General features: G+C 38.0%; 1 protein-coding gene across 4 annotated transcripts in view; it reads left to right on the top strand.

The window, feature by feature from the left end:
* EDA (ectodysplasin A) overlaps positions 1-15,813 on the top strand; it is a 344,750-nt gene that overhangs the window by 238,107 nt on the left and 90,830 nt on the right. For all 4 annotated transcript variants that reach the window (XM_068962824.1, XM_068962823.1, XM_068962822.1 and 1 more), the window contains exon 2: positions 12,484-12,589. In XM_068962824.1, the coding sequence (XP_068818925.1) occupies positions 12,484-12,589 (106 nt within the window). The remainder of the gene's footprint in view (positions 1-12,483; positions 12,590-15,813) is intronic.

The raw sequence follows: 15,813 nt of genomic DNA, 5'->3' as shown, positions 1-15,813 counted from the left end.
AAAATAGATCATAGACTTAAATGTAAATTGTAGAGCGATCAGGCAAAGAACAACTCAATTTTTTTAAATGGGTGAAATATATAGAGATACTTCAAAGAAGATATATGAAAACATGCCCAACATCATTAGTCATTAGGGATAAGCAAATTAAAACCACCCTGAAAGAGTAGTACACACCTAAACTAAAAACTGGAAACGGCCCATTTTGTCCATGAACAGGTGAATGGATAAACAAATTCTGTTACATCCATAACATTGGAATGCTACTTATCAATAAAAAGGAACGAACTGCTGATACATGTTACAACATGGATGCATCTCAAAATAATTAAGCTGAGTGAAAGAAATCAGACCCCCCCAAAAGTATAACTGTATTGTATTTTTATATATAATTGTATTTTTATACAATGTTTAATTATACATTGTATAATTGTATTTATATGAAATTCTAGATGATGAAACTAGTCAGTAATGACAGGAAGCAGATCAGTGGTTGCCTGGGAGTGCAGAGGGCACTGGACATGTGGATTAGTGGGAAAGGAGTACCAAAGAGTATGAGGAAAATTTGGGAGGGAGATGGATATCTTTGTTCTTTTGATTATGATGATGGTTTCACAGCTGTACATATGTATGTGAAAACTTAACTTGTACCCTTAAATGTGTACAATTATTGTATCCATGTTCAACCATTACAAGTAATCTTCATGGCTGAGGATAAAGCTGGTTGTAAATTAATCCATAGTTCATGTTAAGAGAAAGGACATAGGCTTTGGGGCAGGGATTGGAGGAAAAAGACAGTCGGAATGAGAGACAGGAGCTATGCTTAGATGGCCCTGTGCCAGCGTTCTTTTTCAGGTGAGGATTCTTGGAGGCTGGTTTGAGTTTAGTAGGGGCAAAAGATTCCTGTTTCAAAGTTCCTGGTTGGTTTTGGAGTAGCCAAGTAGTACATGCATGTGGTTTTTAAAAATATGAACTATGTACATAAAGGATTATAATGTAAACAATATTTCCTGGTTCTAACCCTCTCTACTCCCAGTTCTAATCCTCTGAGATTATTACTTTTAACTACTTTTAACTCTAATAACTCTTTCTCTAGTTCTTCTGTGATTGTTTCCATAGATACTGCTATTACTTGATTTATCTTTTAGACTTAATTAATTTTCTACTGTGATGAATCTTTACCTCAATTATTCTACCTCTCATCCTAATGTGGTTATCATGCCTTTTAGTCTCTCTGTTTATTAGAGAAGTATACTTAGGCCTTTATTTCTTCTTCCATAATCTGGGCAGTATCTCATAACTCTTTTTTGTAAGATGAAGCCACTAGTTCTTCCCTTTATCTCTCATCTCTTCTACCTAGTACCTCTTGTCATTTGGGTATCACATTTATGTTTTGTGTTTTATCTATAATTAAGTATCTCTATAATTAAGTTAGCCTGTGCTTTTGTAATTGGTTATTTGTGAAAGTCGAAAATCAGTATTCAGTGTTTATACTCTTGTGGCTATTTAAAAATTTCCTCTCTTTTGTCAAGGATTATGAGAGATTTAACATTTCCTAGTCTATATGTGTTTTTTTTTCTGAATTTTCTAATTGCCTGTATTTTTTCCTCATATTATCTGCAGTATCCACAGTTTCTCTAATTCCTTAAAGGTGAGTAGAATCTTGAGCACCCTTCTCTTATTTTCAGGATTCTTCCTGGAACCCTCCTTCCTTCCATTCTGACTGAATGCTTCTTAGACCTGTTGTGTATCTGTCATCCTGGGACTTAACTTTTATTAGTCTCTAGTTTTGTGTTCACCCTTTACAGAATCCCACATGTCTCTCTTTCTTTACTCATATTTCTTTATCATTTTGCTGGAGTATATTCCTAAGGAACTTTCTAAGATAGGGGTGAGAGGTGAAATATGAATCTTTGCAATCTGGATATTTTTTTTTAACCATCAAACTTAATTTATAGTTGGATAAAAATAAAACAATAGGTTCAAAATAAGTTTTACTAAGAACTCTGAAGGCATTTCTCCATTGTTTTCTCTAACACCTAATATTGCTGATGAGTTAACCAATCTATTCTAATTCTTATTTTAACTATTAATGTTTTTCATCTCTGAGAGTTTTCAGGATCTTTTTTTTTATCTTTGATGTTCTGAAACAATGTATATAGGGGTTGAGAAAAGTGGCTGGATACCCCAAATATGAGGCCTGTAAGTCCCACCCATGTGCAAAGAGCCATTATGCTGTGGGGGACCTCTAAATGCCTAAATGTGGATTTCTTTCCTCTGGGGCATTAATGCCCATAGTAGGTACTTCAGATTGTTCTTAGATTACAGTCTTTTTAGAGGATAATGTTTTGGGTTTGTTTGTTTGGGCCTTGAGAATAAATGCCTGAATACTAGGGTGTCTATACTCTGGAGCAGGAGATGATTATTCAATACACAGGCTTTCAGTGAATTTTTCACATTCTATTCTCATCCTCTCCCTTACTTGGCATTTCCAAGTTTCAAACTTCTCTGGGGTCCTACAGGAGCAGACCAGCATCCTCTAGGCTGTAAGCCCTCTCTGTTTCTTTCTCAGCCGTTCTTGACCCTATCCACTTTCTGTCTTTCAGAAACATACTGAAATCTCTTTACTGCTAATTTCCTCTCTTAGTCTTTCCATTAGATCTTTTTTAAAAACTTACTTAATAATAAAAAGTGGAGCTAAAATTGTTTGGTCAGTCAGCCACCTTGATCCAGATGTCCATATGCTTGTCAAATTTTAAACTTTATAAGCTTTTAATGATTTGTAAGGGATACTTGTAACTAGGAGCAATAAATTGAGCAAACCTATATTGTTTACTCATTAATAGAAATTAGAGAATTCATTGGGGTTAAAGCTTGGTGAAAGAGATCAGTAGACAGCAAAGAAATCTAATTCTCCATTGCTCCAGGGAAAGATGACTTTAGTCCCTAAACTAACAATCAAACAATGGATATGCATAGAACTGACTTTAATGAATATTTTGCTATTCGTCATTTCATTTGTTTTTATTTTATCCTACTTTCTTTTTGAGTACCTCTGTTGAAATATTAAAGAAAAGATTTATGAGACAATACTCAGCATGAGACTTCCTTTACTCACTGTTCTGATCATAAGCAAGAGTCAGGAATTTTTCTCTGGGAAAAGATTTCCATAGAAACACCCTAATGGTGAATCCTAATCAACAGCCATGTCTGTGAAAAATTGTCTTTTCTCTGTTCTATAGCTACTGAAACAGTATTGGTCTGCCTAATGTCAGATGACCAGTTGTTCTGTATTTACTTCAAGTGAGGCCCTGGGCACACTTAGATACAAGAGACACTAAAATGACAAGTTATCTAAGGACAAAATTACAATATTTGATTAATCTCACAGTGCAACAGTCTTCCTGGTCTTGCAGCTTTATTACCAGTCCTTTTCTGCCCTTTATGATTGTAGTGTAAGTGTTAAAGTTCTGGGTTTGTATCCCAGTCCTTTCCTTTTCCCCTCAACACTCAGGTTTGTGCCTCACAGGTATTTATTGCAGTTTGAGTCTCTGCTGATTTTATCACCATGATTACCTCCCTGCTCATAAGATACTTGTATTGAATTCAATTTTGCAGTACTTACACCCTATCCTGCCTGACCTTTCCCTTTGAGATTCACTTTCTATACTCACATTTCTGTGAGCCAGTCCTAGACTGATGGTCCACACACATGTGGGTGTGTGCTTAGTCACTCAGTTGTGTCCAACTCTTTGCAACCTCACAAACTGTAGCCCACAAGACTCCTCTCTCCATGGGGATTCTCCAGGCAAGAATACTGGAGTGGGTCGCCATGCCCTCCTCCAGGGAATCTTCTCAAACCAGGGATTGAACCCAGGTCTCCCACATTATAGGTGGATTCTTTACTGTCTGAGCCACTAGGGAAGCCCCACTGGCCACATATCTATGTTCACATCCTTGGTATCCATCCATCCCCGTGGGTATGAAGGGAATGGCAACTTAACTCCAGTATTCTTGCCTGGAGAATCTCATGGACAGAGGAGCCTAGTGGACTACAGTCCATGGGGTTGCACAACTGAGCAACTAACACTTTCACTTTCAAGACTCATCTTTTCTTAAAATCCTTCTCACTGCTTAATTTTTCTACAGTGTTTTGAATGGTTTTGCCCTCTTAGAATCGATAGCAATCTGTTTCATAATTTGCTTCTTACCTAAGTCCTATTCCCCTCCCCTTCAAGTTCAGACTGTTGCAACTCTCTTTTCACTAGCTACCTCACTCTTACCTTTCTTGATCTTGAATGTTACTGTAGACAACATGATTTAGAAGTAGTTTATGAGATTTAGGTCTCCACTGGGAACCAGAAGGGATTTCATAGTGAAATTTTGGACAAGGAAAAAATCCTTGTTTAAACTTGCATAGGCAATCTCCTTTCGGTCATAATGCCCCTCTAACCTGCATTACTCCAGCTTTGTAAAGATAAACTGCAACATTATTATAAAATTGTCAAAAACCACTTAAGAATTCATAATTAAGAGAATGTATTTAAGCTAATATTTTCTGAATACCAAGATCAGTATTGGCTGAGATGGTTTTATCCTGGCACTTATAAGTTCTACAGATACATTCTGATATATAAAGTGATTCTATTCACAAATGGTACCCTTAAGTGATTTCCAGGTATTAAAAGAAGTATATGTCTTTCTCCTTATCAAAGTGTCAAAGTGTCTTTTACTTTAGGGTATGGGAAATTATTTATTACATGAGCAGATTCTCCCAAGAGAAGGCAATCATGTCTAACATATTTTGCTGCCCTTCTTTTTATTCAAAGTTGTCACTACCAACTTCACCCATACTTCTAGGGATCAGAGACTAAATCTTCAACCAAAAGTCTTTTCTTTCTATATGACACACATATACACTGTTTTTTTTTTTTTTTTATTTGTGGCTGCAACTGCTATTTGTAGAGCCTGTCAGTGTCTGTATTTCTGTGTTCAACTTGCGGTCAGCTAAAAAAGAGCCTTTGCTCAGAAAGTTTCCAAATTCTGTACTATTGCATTCCAAGCTGGTCACGGTTGCTATTTTCCCAAGCAGCCCACAACTATGTCATGTTATTTGAAACTATGCTTAAGTGTATCCTTTAGAGTATTTCTTATTCCCCTTCTGCTTATGGTTATGCCATAAAGCTCACCATACTGAAGATGCTTGGGTATTCTGTCATTGCCTCTCTGCACATGTCAGCTGTGAGCATTGTTTCAATGCTCTTAGACCAGCTGACTTCCAGAATCTCAGTAGGGGTGGACCTCTCCTGCCATTTCACATTAAACATGACTCCAACAGTAAAATCATTCAGCAAGGTAAATGTGCCATCTTTGGTAGGTATGAATTTCAAAGTCATAAAAAGCTACAGACAACTTTCATTGTCCATTTATGAGAATCAGTTCCATAATTGTTCTTCAGTTCTGTTCTGGATGGTAGGAATAGGGCCAAACCTAGGAAACATGATCAGAGGAGAAATCTATTTTCCCCCTTTGTGTTAGTAGGTGTGTATTTAAAATAACTCACCTTTCCCTATAATACGCATCTTAAACAGATTTCCCCTTAACCAAAGGACAAGACCACACAGGTTCAAAACCTACAAGTAACCTTTTAGAAGTTTACTACCAATAGAAGAGAAGAAATTTTCATATTAAAAATATTTGGCATTATTTGATGTCTTAAATGATATCTGCTGCTCATGCTGCTATTAAGTAGCTTCAGTCATGTCTGACTCTGTGCGACCTCATAGACGGCAGCCCACCAGGCTCCTCTGTCCCTGGGATTCTCCAGGCAAGAACCCTGGAGTGAGTTGCCATTTCCTTCTCCAATGCATGAAAGTGAAAAGTGAAAGTGAAGTCGCTCAGTCCTGTCCAACTCTTAGCAACCCCGTGGACTGCAGCCTACCAGGCTCCTCCATCCATGGGGTTTTCCAGGCAGCAGTACCGGAGTGGGGTGCCATTGCCTTATCTGTAAATGATCTCTAGAGCCCCAAAATAGGAGGTAAGAAAAGGCAGAGACTGAGCTGGTCTATAGTATAATTTCTTGCAATTGCCACACTATGGTAATCTCCTCAAATAAAGATACTATTCTTTTTTATTTTCTACTTTGTAGTCACTTGCATTATGGGGCAGTGATTTTTAAGTCAAACTGCCTTGAGAGCAGAATTCAGTAACTGCTTTTAGCTCTATGTGAAAAATTTTGGTTCTCTTTAATTTCCATGTTTAATTTACTACATAATTTCAGTCATTATCATATATATTTTTTAAAAAGTGGATAGTCCCCAGCACTCACATCAGAGGTGTCCAGGGTGCCAATTTCCTTTGGCATTTGGACTGATGACTGCTACCTCTACCCTGACCCTGCTGGTTGCAGCTCCCATGGGATGCTGTGATCAATGTTGAGTGTCCTTGTTTCTTCTCTCTCACTCTTAAGATCCATTTGGTTTGCTAACTGCCAGTAGTATAATGTGTCCTTAGTCTACCTTACCATGGTTGATCTTAAGAAATGTGGTCTCATTCATGTCAAATAAAATGCTGGCTTTATAGAATGGATTACCGATAGTTCTATTATTCTTTTGACAGAGAGATACTTATTAGGGGCCTACTATGTGCCAGGTCCAGAGCTAGGCAATAGGGTTACCAAAATGGACAAAATGAGGTCTCTGCCCTCAAGAAGCATATGAGTAATTTCCTATGAATCAGTAAACTATTAATACAATCACATACATTGCCATGAAGTATAAAATGAATCAAATTTATTCTATGTCAATATTGGTAAAAAAATAAAAAGGTACCCAATAATTTTGAGGGTTGAGATACTAGAGAAAAAGTGTTCATAGCAATATCTGGAGAGTCACTAGCAATAATGAATTTATCCCTCATGTCTCAGCATTAACGAATTTTTTCCAGCTGAGATCCCTGTCAACTGCAGGTGCTGTTTAACATGTAGTTTACCATAGGAAACAAGGGTGTAATCAGTTAATAAAGTGTAAAGAATTAGATTTTTTCCCCTTGAACAAATTGCCTGGCTGTGGCCAACATTCCTGATGCCTCCTCCCTTGTGCAACAGTAAAGAAATATTTGAAGAGAGAAGACTGTTTTGTTCATATTCTACAACTTGCCTCTGGAGACCATCCTAATGAATGCAAAACTCAAGCTAGAATTCTAGACGTTGTATGAGCAGCCACTGATTTTTGTCTTTACCATTATACTACACAGAGGATGGTTTTCCCTCTTACCTCTAATTGAGACTCAAATAAGGTCACTGTGAATAGGAATCCTCTTTCAGTCTAACCATTGTTCTGTGTTGCTTTTATTGAGAAAATGGAAACTATGTTCTGTTCAAAGCATTTTCATATACAGGCAGTCCCCATCTATTGAACACTTGACTTTTTTTTTTTTCTTTTCCTCATTTTATTTATTTATTTATTTTTTTACTTTACAATATTGTATTGGTTTTGCCATACATCAACATGAATCCGCCACAGGTATACATGCGTTCCCAAATCCTGAACTCCCCTCTCACCTCCCTCCCCGTACCATCCCTCTGGGTCATCCCAGTGCACCAGCCCCAAGTGCCAACAGCCTCTCTGTAGGGACTTTAAGCTACTCCTACTACCCGTGGAAACTGGAGTTGTTTCTGCTATCTGTAGGAGCTGGTTTCTCCCTCAGCTCTCCTTCTCTGGGAGCCTCAGTTCTCACGGGCTCCCATCAGACCCTTTGAAACAATTAATATGTGATCACATTCTCCCACTGCTGCCATCAGGACATAAGAAGCTGATTGAAGACCCTGCCAGAATCCTCATAGGAGCTGAACCCATGAGGGAACACAAAGAGTATAAAGAAAATTCTAGAATTCTGGCTGGTGATGGTGGGAAGGTTCTCCATTTGTGCTTCAAAATCCCTTTCCCCTAGAAATAGCATTATACTGTAATAACATACCTATGTAAAACTCAGTTGTCTGACAGATTCACTTATCCAGACCACAGCCAGAAATAAGCAGTAAACAAATGACTTCTAAGCCACCAGAGAATATGCATCTTACTTTATGCAAAAACCATTCAAAAACACACTGCCTGCCTGTTTACTCTGTTTTTACATGATTTTAATTAGTTTTAATGAGGTGACAAGCCTATAGAAGATTATAAGCAGCAAATTTGAAGAGACTGGAAAAGATGTTACCACTAGGTGGAGTGAAATCTGATAGTTGACAGCAAGGTAAGAGACCAAAAAAAGCATTAATAAGAAGTTAAGAATTCAAAACCCAACCACAGTGAAAAATCCCTTTGCATCCACAAGCATGGCTACAATTAAAAATTGATATTATCAAGCATAGTGAAGATGCAGAACACTGGAACTCTCATACATTGCCAGTGGGAATATATTAATACAATGGTACAATCCCTGGAAAATAGTTTGATAGTTCCTTATAGTAAATACTTACCATATATCCCTAAGGTTCCACCCTTAGGTGTTGACCCAAGAAAAATGAAAACATATGCCCTACAAAGACTCATACTCATATCAGCTTTATTCATAATATCCCCATACTGGAAATAACCAAAATGTCCCTCAAAAGGCAGATGCGTTAAAAAGCTATAGTATATCCATACAATTAAGTACTACTCAGGAAGAAAAAGGAATGAACTACCAATATTCAATAATGTGGATGAGTCTCACAGACATTTTGCTGAGAGAAAGAAACAACACAAAATCATATAATCATGTTGTATGATTCCATTTATCTAAACTGCTAGAATGGGAAAAACTAAGGTATGCGATAGAATCAGAACAGTGGTTCCTGGATTTGGGGTAGCACTGAAGAATGATTGGAAGGGCCACAAGGGGAAATTCTGGGGTGACGGAAATGTTCCACATCTTGATCTCAATGGTGGTTACAAGTGTGTGTATTTTTCAGACTATATGCTTAAAATATGTGCACTGTATTGTATGTTTGTGTGCTCGGCCACTCAGTCATGTCTGACTCTGAAGCCCCATGGACTGTAGCCCGCCAGGCTCCTCTGTCCATGGAATTTTTCAGGCACGAATACTGGAGTGTGCTGCGATTTTCTTCTCTAGGGGGTATTCCCAACCCAGGGATTGAACCCACATCTCTTGGTCTCCTGCATTGGGAGGCAGGTTCTTTACCACTAGCCCCACCCCGGAAGCCCTTTAATTGTATATAAATTATAGGTAAAACTTTCATAAAAGAACAAAATATGTAAAAGGAAAAATTATTCGAAGGATCTCCTTGCTATAGGATAAAATTTTAATTCTTTAGCATAATCTGGTCTTTGTTTAATATCTCTTGCCTCATTCCTTACCATTCCTTCCCACCTCCTACCACTTATTTTAAGGTACTTTTATTTCCAAAAATAGCTTTTCTCTCTCTTTCCTCTGAACCTTGAAGCATAATGGTCCTTTTGCCTGGAATTCCTTTTCATTTTCCCATTCCTCACTAAATTCTCAACATCCTACAGGATTCATAGAAGTAGCACCTCCTGCAAGAAGCCTTGTCCACTCCCAGTCTGTATTAGATACAGAGAACTTTATGCTCCTCTTTACTTAACAAAGCATGTATCACTCTGTAATGTAATTGTAATTTAAAACAAACAAACAAACAAACACTTAAAACCATAGTGGGCTGGTGCCATTTAATGTACAGGCAAATAGTTTTCTACATACTCAGTAAACACAGAGTTAAATCATGTTGTAGTCAAAATAGTTGGAGTTTCAGCACTTCAGCACAAGTTATTAAGAACACTCTTCTATCTAGAATTACTTGTTCTACACTAAAATAATTGAGATTTTAGTGTAAATAGCAGTTTGGGATTATATCATTATTATTGTGATAAGTTATTTATGTTGGCATCACCGACTCAATGGACATGAGTTTGAGTAAACTCCAGGGAGTTGGTGATGGACAAGGAGGCATGGTGTGCTGCAGACCATAGCCGCAAAGAGTCAGACACAACTGAGCTACTGAACTGAACTGAACTGAACTGATTTATGTTGTGGGTTAAGTAACTTTATTTGGGCTTTATCTGGAAACCTAGCCAGACTTTATTATGTTGATTCTATGAGAAAATGCATTTTACATTCCAGACAAGTGAGAAGGGGGCAATAGAGGATGAGATGATTGGATGGCATCACTGACTCAATGGACGTGAGTTTGAGCAAACTCCAGGAGACAGTGAAGCACAGGGAAGCCTGTCATGCTGCAGTTCATGAGGTTGCAAAGAGTTGGACACAACTTAGTGACTGAACAACAAGAAAGAAGTGACAAAAACACTTCTCAGTTGAACTGTGTGAAATTGCTAATATTTAACCATTTTTGACATACAGAAATGGCAATTTCATATGATTCAACCTAAATATTTTTAAATAAACCCTAAGGCAAGTTGGAGATTGCCTGTACATTCATGTATCAATTATGTATTTAATACATGTATATATTCTGCAAAACACTAATCTTGTATATTAAGGCTATTGGCTGCAGTTTGTCTATGTAAACAGTAAATCACATGCTTCCTCTAAAGTTTGTGTAGAATGTTAAGGCTTTCTTGAGTTCTACCCATCTTTTTTCCAATTAATCAAAGATACAGCAGAAATGAGGTTATTCTGGAATTGTTTGTTTTTTTAACCAATACTAGGATGAAAATATAAATTCATTTCTTCCTTTTAGCCTCTAGACTATCTAACAAGTCTATTTTAATATTAATTTCAATTATAATTATATATCTCATTTATTAAATGCATATTAGATGCTGTGTACTTACTAACACAATAACTACTTAATGAACAAAGTACAATTATTGCCCCTATTTATAAATGAGGAAATTAAAACTTAAGGACCTTGCCCAAATTTACACAACTATAAGTGGTAGAGTCGGGTTTGGAATCACTTTCAATCCTATTTTGTAATACTTGGTCCACTGTTTTCCTCAAGCACATTTTCTTTAGCCACAAATAAGCACTCATGCTGAAAAATTATGATTAATTCAGTCAAGTATATATTTACACTGTGATTATCATTAGTGATACCAGGCCCATTCACATATGAAATACATTGTACTATTATGAGAGATCATCATAAGACAGTAGAGGACCAAGTACTGAAATGAATCTTATAGACCACAAGTTCTATAGAAGTTCTATTGGAGTAAGAAAGGGAAAAAATAATTGTGCACTTTGTCATTACTAACTCCCAGAAGAGTGTTAACATAAACGATACCATCTTATCATAATTGGATGCACACCATTCTGGGAAGAACCCAAAAGTTCAGCATAGATAGGAATGTGGAAAAGTAATGGCTGTATAATAATGCGGTCCAAGAAGGAGTAACAAGCTGAAGTCTAGTTCTGGGAAGACATCAGTAGTATGTGAGGGAAATTGGAAATCTATGACTGGGATCTCTGAACCCTAGAACTATACTGACAGGTAGGACTGAAGGATTACCCATTAGATATTTGGTGCAGATGGTAGAGGGGCAGAAGATATTAACCAAAATTTTATGCCTACATTATTAAAATAATAATGGTATCAAAAATGAAAATTTGTACAGTGGGAGGGAGGGTGAGCTTTAGACACTCTGAATTTTTTTTTGGAAGTATAGTTGGTTTACAATGTTGTGTTAGTTTCAGATGTACAGCACAGTTGTTCAGATGAATATATATATATATTTCAAGGTTTTTCACTTAAACGTTATTACAAAATATTTATAGCTCATTGTGCTATACAGTAGGTGCTTGTTGTTATCTATTCTATATATAGTAGTGAATATACATTAATCCCAAACTCCTAATTTATCTCTCCCCCTCTTTCCCCTTTCTTAACCATAAGTTTGTTTTCTATATCTGTGGTTCTAGTTCTGCTTTGTAAATAAGCTCATTTGTATCTGTTTTTAAGATTCCACATATTAGCAATATCAGATGATTTTGTCTTTGTCTTACTTCATTTAATATGATAATCTGTAGGTCCATCCTTGTTTCTGCAAGTGGCAATGTTTCATTCTTTTTTATAACTAATACTCCATTGTATATTCCATTCCATATCTATCTATCTATCTATCTCTCTCTATATATATATATGTACCACATCTTTATCTATTCATCTTAGACACTCTGAATTTAAAGTGAAGGCAGACTGTCTACAGAAAGCCAGTTTTCTCTGTTGGCTATTGTTGACTGGGGCTTCCCTGGTGGCTCAGTGGTAAAGAATTTACCTGCCAATGCAGGAGACATGTATTTGATCCTGTTGGGAAGAGCCCCTGGAGAAGGAAATGGTAACCCATTCCAGTATTCTTGCCAGGAAAATTCCATGGACAGAGGAGCCTGGTGGGCTGCAGTCCATGGGTCGCAAAAGAGTTGGATATGACTTAGTGACTAAACCACAACAAAAATAGTTGACTGGCTCAACCTTTAACTTATCTACTCGTTATTTTTCAGATGGCCCTTGTGAATTTCTTCATCCCTAAAGAAAAGTCATACTCTGAAGAGGAAAGTAGGCGTGTTCGCCGCAATAAAAGAAGCAAAAGCAGTGAAGGAGCAGATGGTAGGTCTGCTTGGGTGATCCTTTATCATATATCTGACTATACCATTCTAAAAACTACTTTTTCAGGTATGCTTCACCATCTCATATATGATCCATAGAATCAAGGTTGCAGAAGATTTTCCCAGCCTAACCTACCTAATCTGCCTATACAAAGATCCTGCCTCCTCCAACCCCAGATACCTTTAGTCCTTTCAGTGTATCTGAGAGCCTTTTGTGTATCTGAGAGCCATGATGGCATTTGGACCTCTCAAGATCACCCTCATAAAGACCTCATGTCTCCTAGGGACATCCTATATCTACTAAGACCATCAAGAGGATTCAGTCCTATTCTTGAAATTGACAGAGTATTGTGCCATGGTAGCACTTACATGATATGTTAAATCCAGTGATAATTATGTCTTCATTGGTATCAGTTACCATGCCTCTGGGGCTTCCCTCGTAGCACAGTCAGTAAAGAATCTGCCTGCAATGCAGGAGACCCAGGTTCAATCCTTGGGTCAGGAAGATCCCCCTGGAAAAGGAAATGACAACCAACTCCAGTATTCTTGCCTAGAGAATCCCATGAACAGAGGAGCCTGGAAGACTACAGTTGATGGGGTCATAAGAGTCAGACACAACTTAGCAACTAAACCACCACCACCAGACCTCTAGAATTCATCTGTTCGTTCCTCGACTACAGAGATTCATTTCTCTTTGTAAAGCCCCCAAATCCAGTCTAGTATCTAGCAAGTTGTTGGTGTTTGTAATATAAATCAATGATGTTGATTGCCCCATTAGCTAAGTTATGATTTGGCATGAAAACCATCTGTATTGAATGTGAAGCAGTTTCATGTTAACTAGCAATGCATTTTGTGGGGCATAACAAAATGTTGAGCTAGTTCCTGGGCAGGGTCTTTGAACTGATCTATTTTAATATCTTTCTGTCAATTGATAGAATGATACCTCTTTGGCATATGAGTTTGTAGAACGCATAGCTCTGGGCTATTGTAAAGCCATCTAGATTCAAAGACAGCACATGTCTGACAGAATCTTCCAAAGATATATGTTCTAGGGGGTTACAAAGCAATATGACTTTATGAAAGTGAAAATGAGATTTTTTAAAGCTGACATGTGTCAGTGTAAAAATGTTACAACGATGGAAGCAGTTCTAGATGGCATGAGCAATTAATGCAATGGGGCCAAGAGTTTGTCACTTGGGACAAGAAGAGGTAAAGCTGGATGAAGACTGAAAAAGAGCTCAGAACAACAACCTGTAATAAAGACAAAAGTCAGAAATAAGGTAAGTAGGGTGTTTCTTGAGCATCACTGAAGGCTCAGGGGTAAGAAATCCCCCTGCAATGCAGGAGACACAGATTTAAACACTGGGTTGGAAAGATCCTCTGGAGGGGGAAATAGCAACCCACTCCAGCATTCTTGCCTGAAAAACCCCATGGACAGAGGAGCCTGGTGGGCTATAGTCCAAAGGGTCATGAAGAGTCAGTAACAACTGAGCAACTGAATACACACACACACACACACTCACACGTGTTTCTAGTCAATGGAGGTGGCAACAGCTTTGAGCCCTTCAACTGAGAACTGAACCAGTGGGGCTGTTCTCTAGAGCAGATATTTTATATATAATTAATGACCAAGTTTGAACCTAGGAAATGTGGTCCATGAAGTAAGAGTCACCCATTATTGACATCTGTTTTTCGCCAGTTTCCTGGAAGTCTTTGGAAAGCGAAAGTCACTCAGCCATGTCTGACTCTTACATGGAATTCTCCAGCTCAGAATACTGGAGTGGATAGCCTTTCCCTTCCCCAGGGGATCTTCGCAATCCAGGGATCAAACCCAGGTCTCCTGTATTGCAGGCAGATTCTTTACTAGCTGAGCCACCAGAGAAGCCCAAGAATACAGGAATGGGTAGCCTATCCCTTCTCTGGGGGATCTTCCTGACCTTGGAATCAAATCAGGGTCTCCTGCATTGCAGGCGGATTCTTTACCAGCTCTTCTACCAGGGAAACCTATATATAAACTGAGAACTAAGAATCAAGGTCACCTTCCTCTCATTATCTTATTCTGTGATGTATGTAGATCTTTCCACCTTCAATTCTTCCTCTGAACCACACCCAGTACCACAAAATTTTTCATATTCCCTGATTGCTACAGAAGCGAGAAGAGAGGTGGTAAGAACAATATCACCTTCTGTCGTGGGCATGGTCTTCCCTTCCTCTCCCCAGAGGCTTTTACAGTCCAGTGGCTTTTAAAGTTTAACTCTACATCTGACTTTCCAAGTTTTCTCATAAAGAAGGCAGCTTCCTCCTCTCTCCCAAACCACTTTATCTGGATCTGGCCACCAGATTCTTTGCTACGGATCTTCTTTAAAGTCTTTATACTGTTTTGAAACAAAATAGTTTTTCCGTCTGTTGAAGGACAAAGTCTCTTATTAATTTTTAGCACTTCTTATCTAATTTCCTCCTGACCTCATACTCTCATCAGTCATTAGATGCTGCTCACTTTGTGCCTACATCATACTTGTTGTGCAATCCAATATATATATATATATTTTTTTTTTTTTAATCTTCAAAGATTATATTAGTATAATATTGAGAAGTAAAGAGCAAAAGACTTGGTAATGTAACGGGGGTTGGGGGGTGGGGAGAGGAGCCAAGGAAACCGTCAAGGTTTCTGGAAAGGTGATGTACTGTTTACTGCAAAAATTATCAGAGTGTGAAGATGTGTAGTTTTAGACAGGTATCTATGGGAAATTCAAGAGGAGAAAACCTATAAATAGTTGGATATATGTATCTGAAGCCCAGGAAAAATATCTGGACTGGAAATATAGATATGGAGATGATTAACTATGTTAGGAGTTTCTCAGTTATAAGTGAGAGATAGCTGACCTAAATGGGATTAAGGTTTGTTTTGTTTTGTTTTTAAGAGGGTATAGGGTTTACTGGGGCTTCCCTGGTGGCTCAGTGGTAAAGAATTCAACTGGCAGTGCAAGAGACGCAGATTCAATCCCTGGGTCGGGAAGATTCCTTGAAGAAGAGCATGGCAACCCACTCCAGTATTTCTTGCCTGGGAAAACCCATGGATGGAGGAGCCTGATGGGCTACAGTCCATGGGGTCACAAGAGTCAGACATGACTTAGTGACTAAGCAACATCAACAACAAGGATTTTATTGGCTTATTTCTAACTGTAAAGTCTCTGACAAAGCTGGCTGAAAACCTGGCTGACTCTT

The sequence above is a fragment of the Capricornis sumatraensis genome, chromosome X (assembly GCF_032405125.1).
Source record: "Capricornis sumatraensis isolate serow.1 chromosome X, serow.2, whole genome shotgun sequence".
Taxonomy (NCBI): Eukaryota; Metazoa; Chordata; class Mammalia; order Artiodactyla; family Bovidae; genus Capricornis; species Capricornis sumatraensis.
Note: the sequence above shows the minus strand (reverse complement) of the source record. Positions and strands in the feature narration are given on the sequence as shown.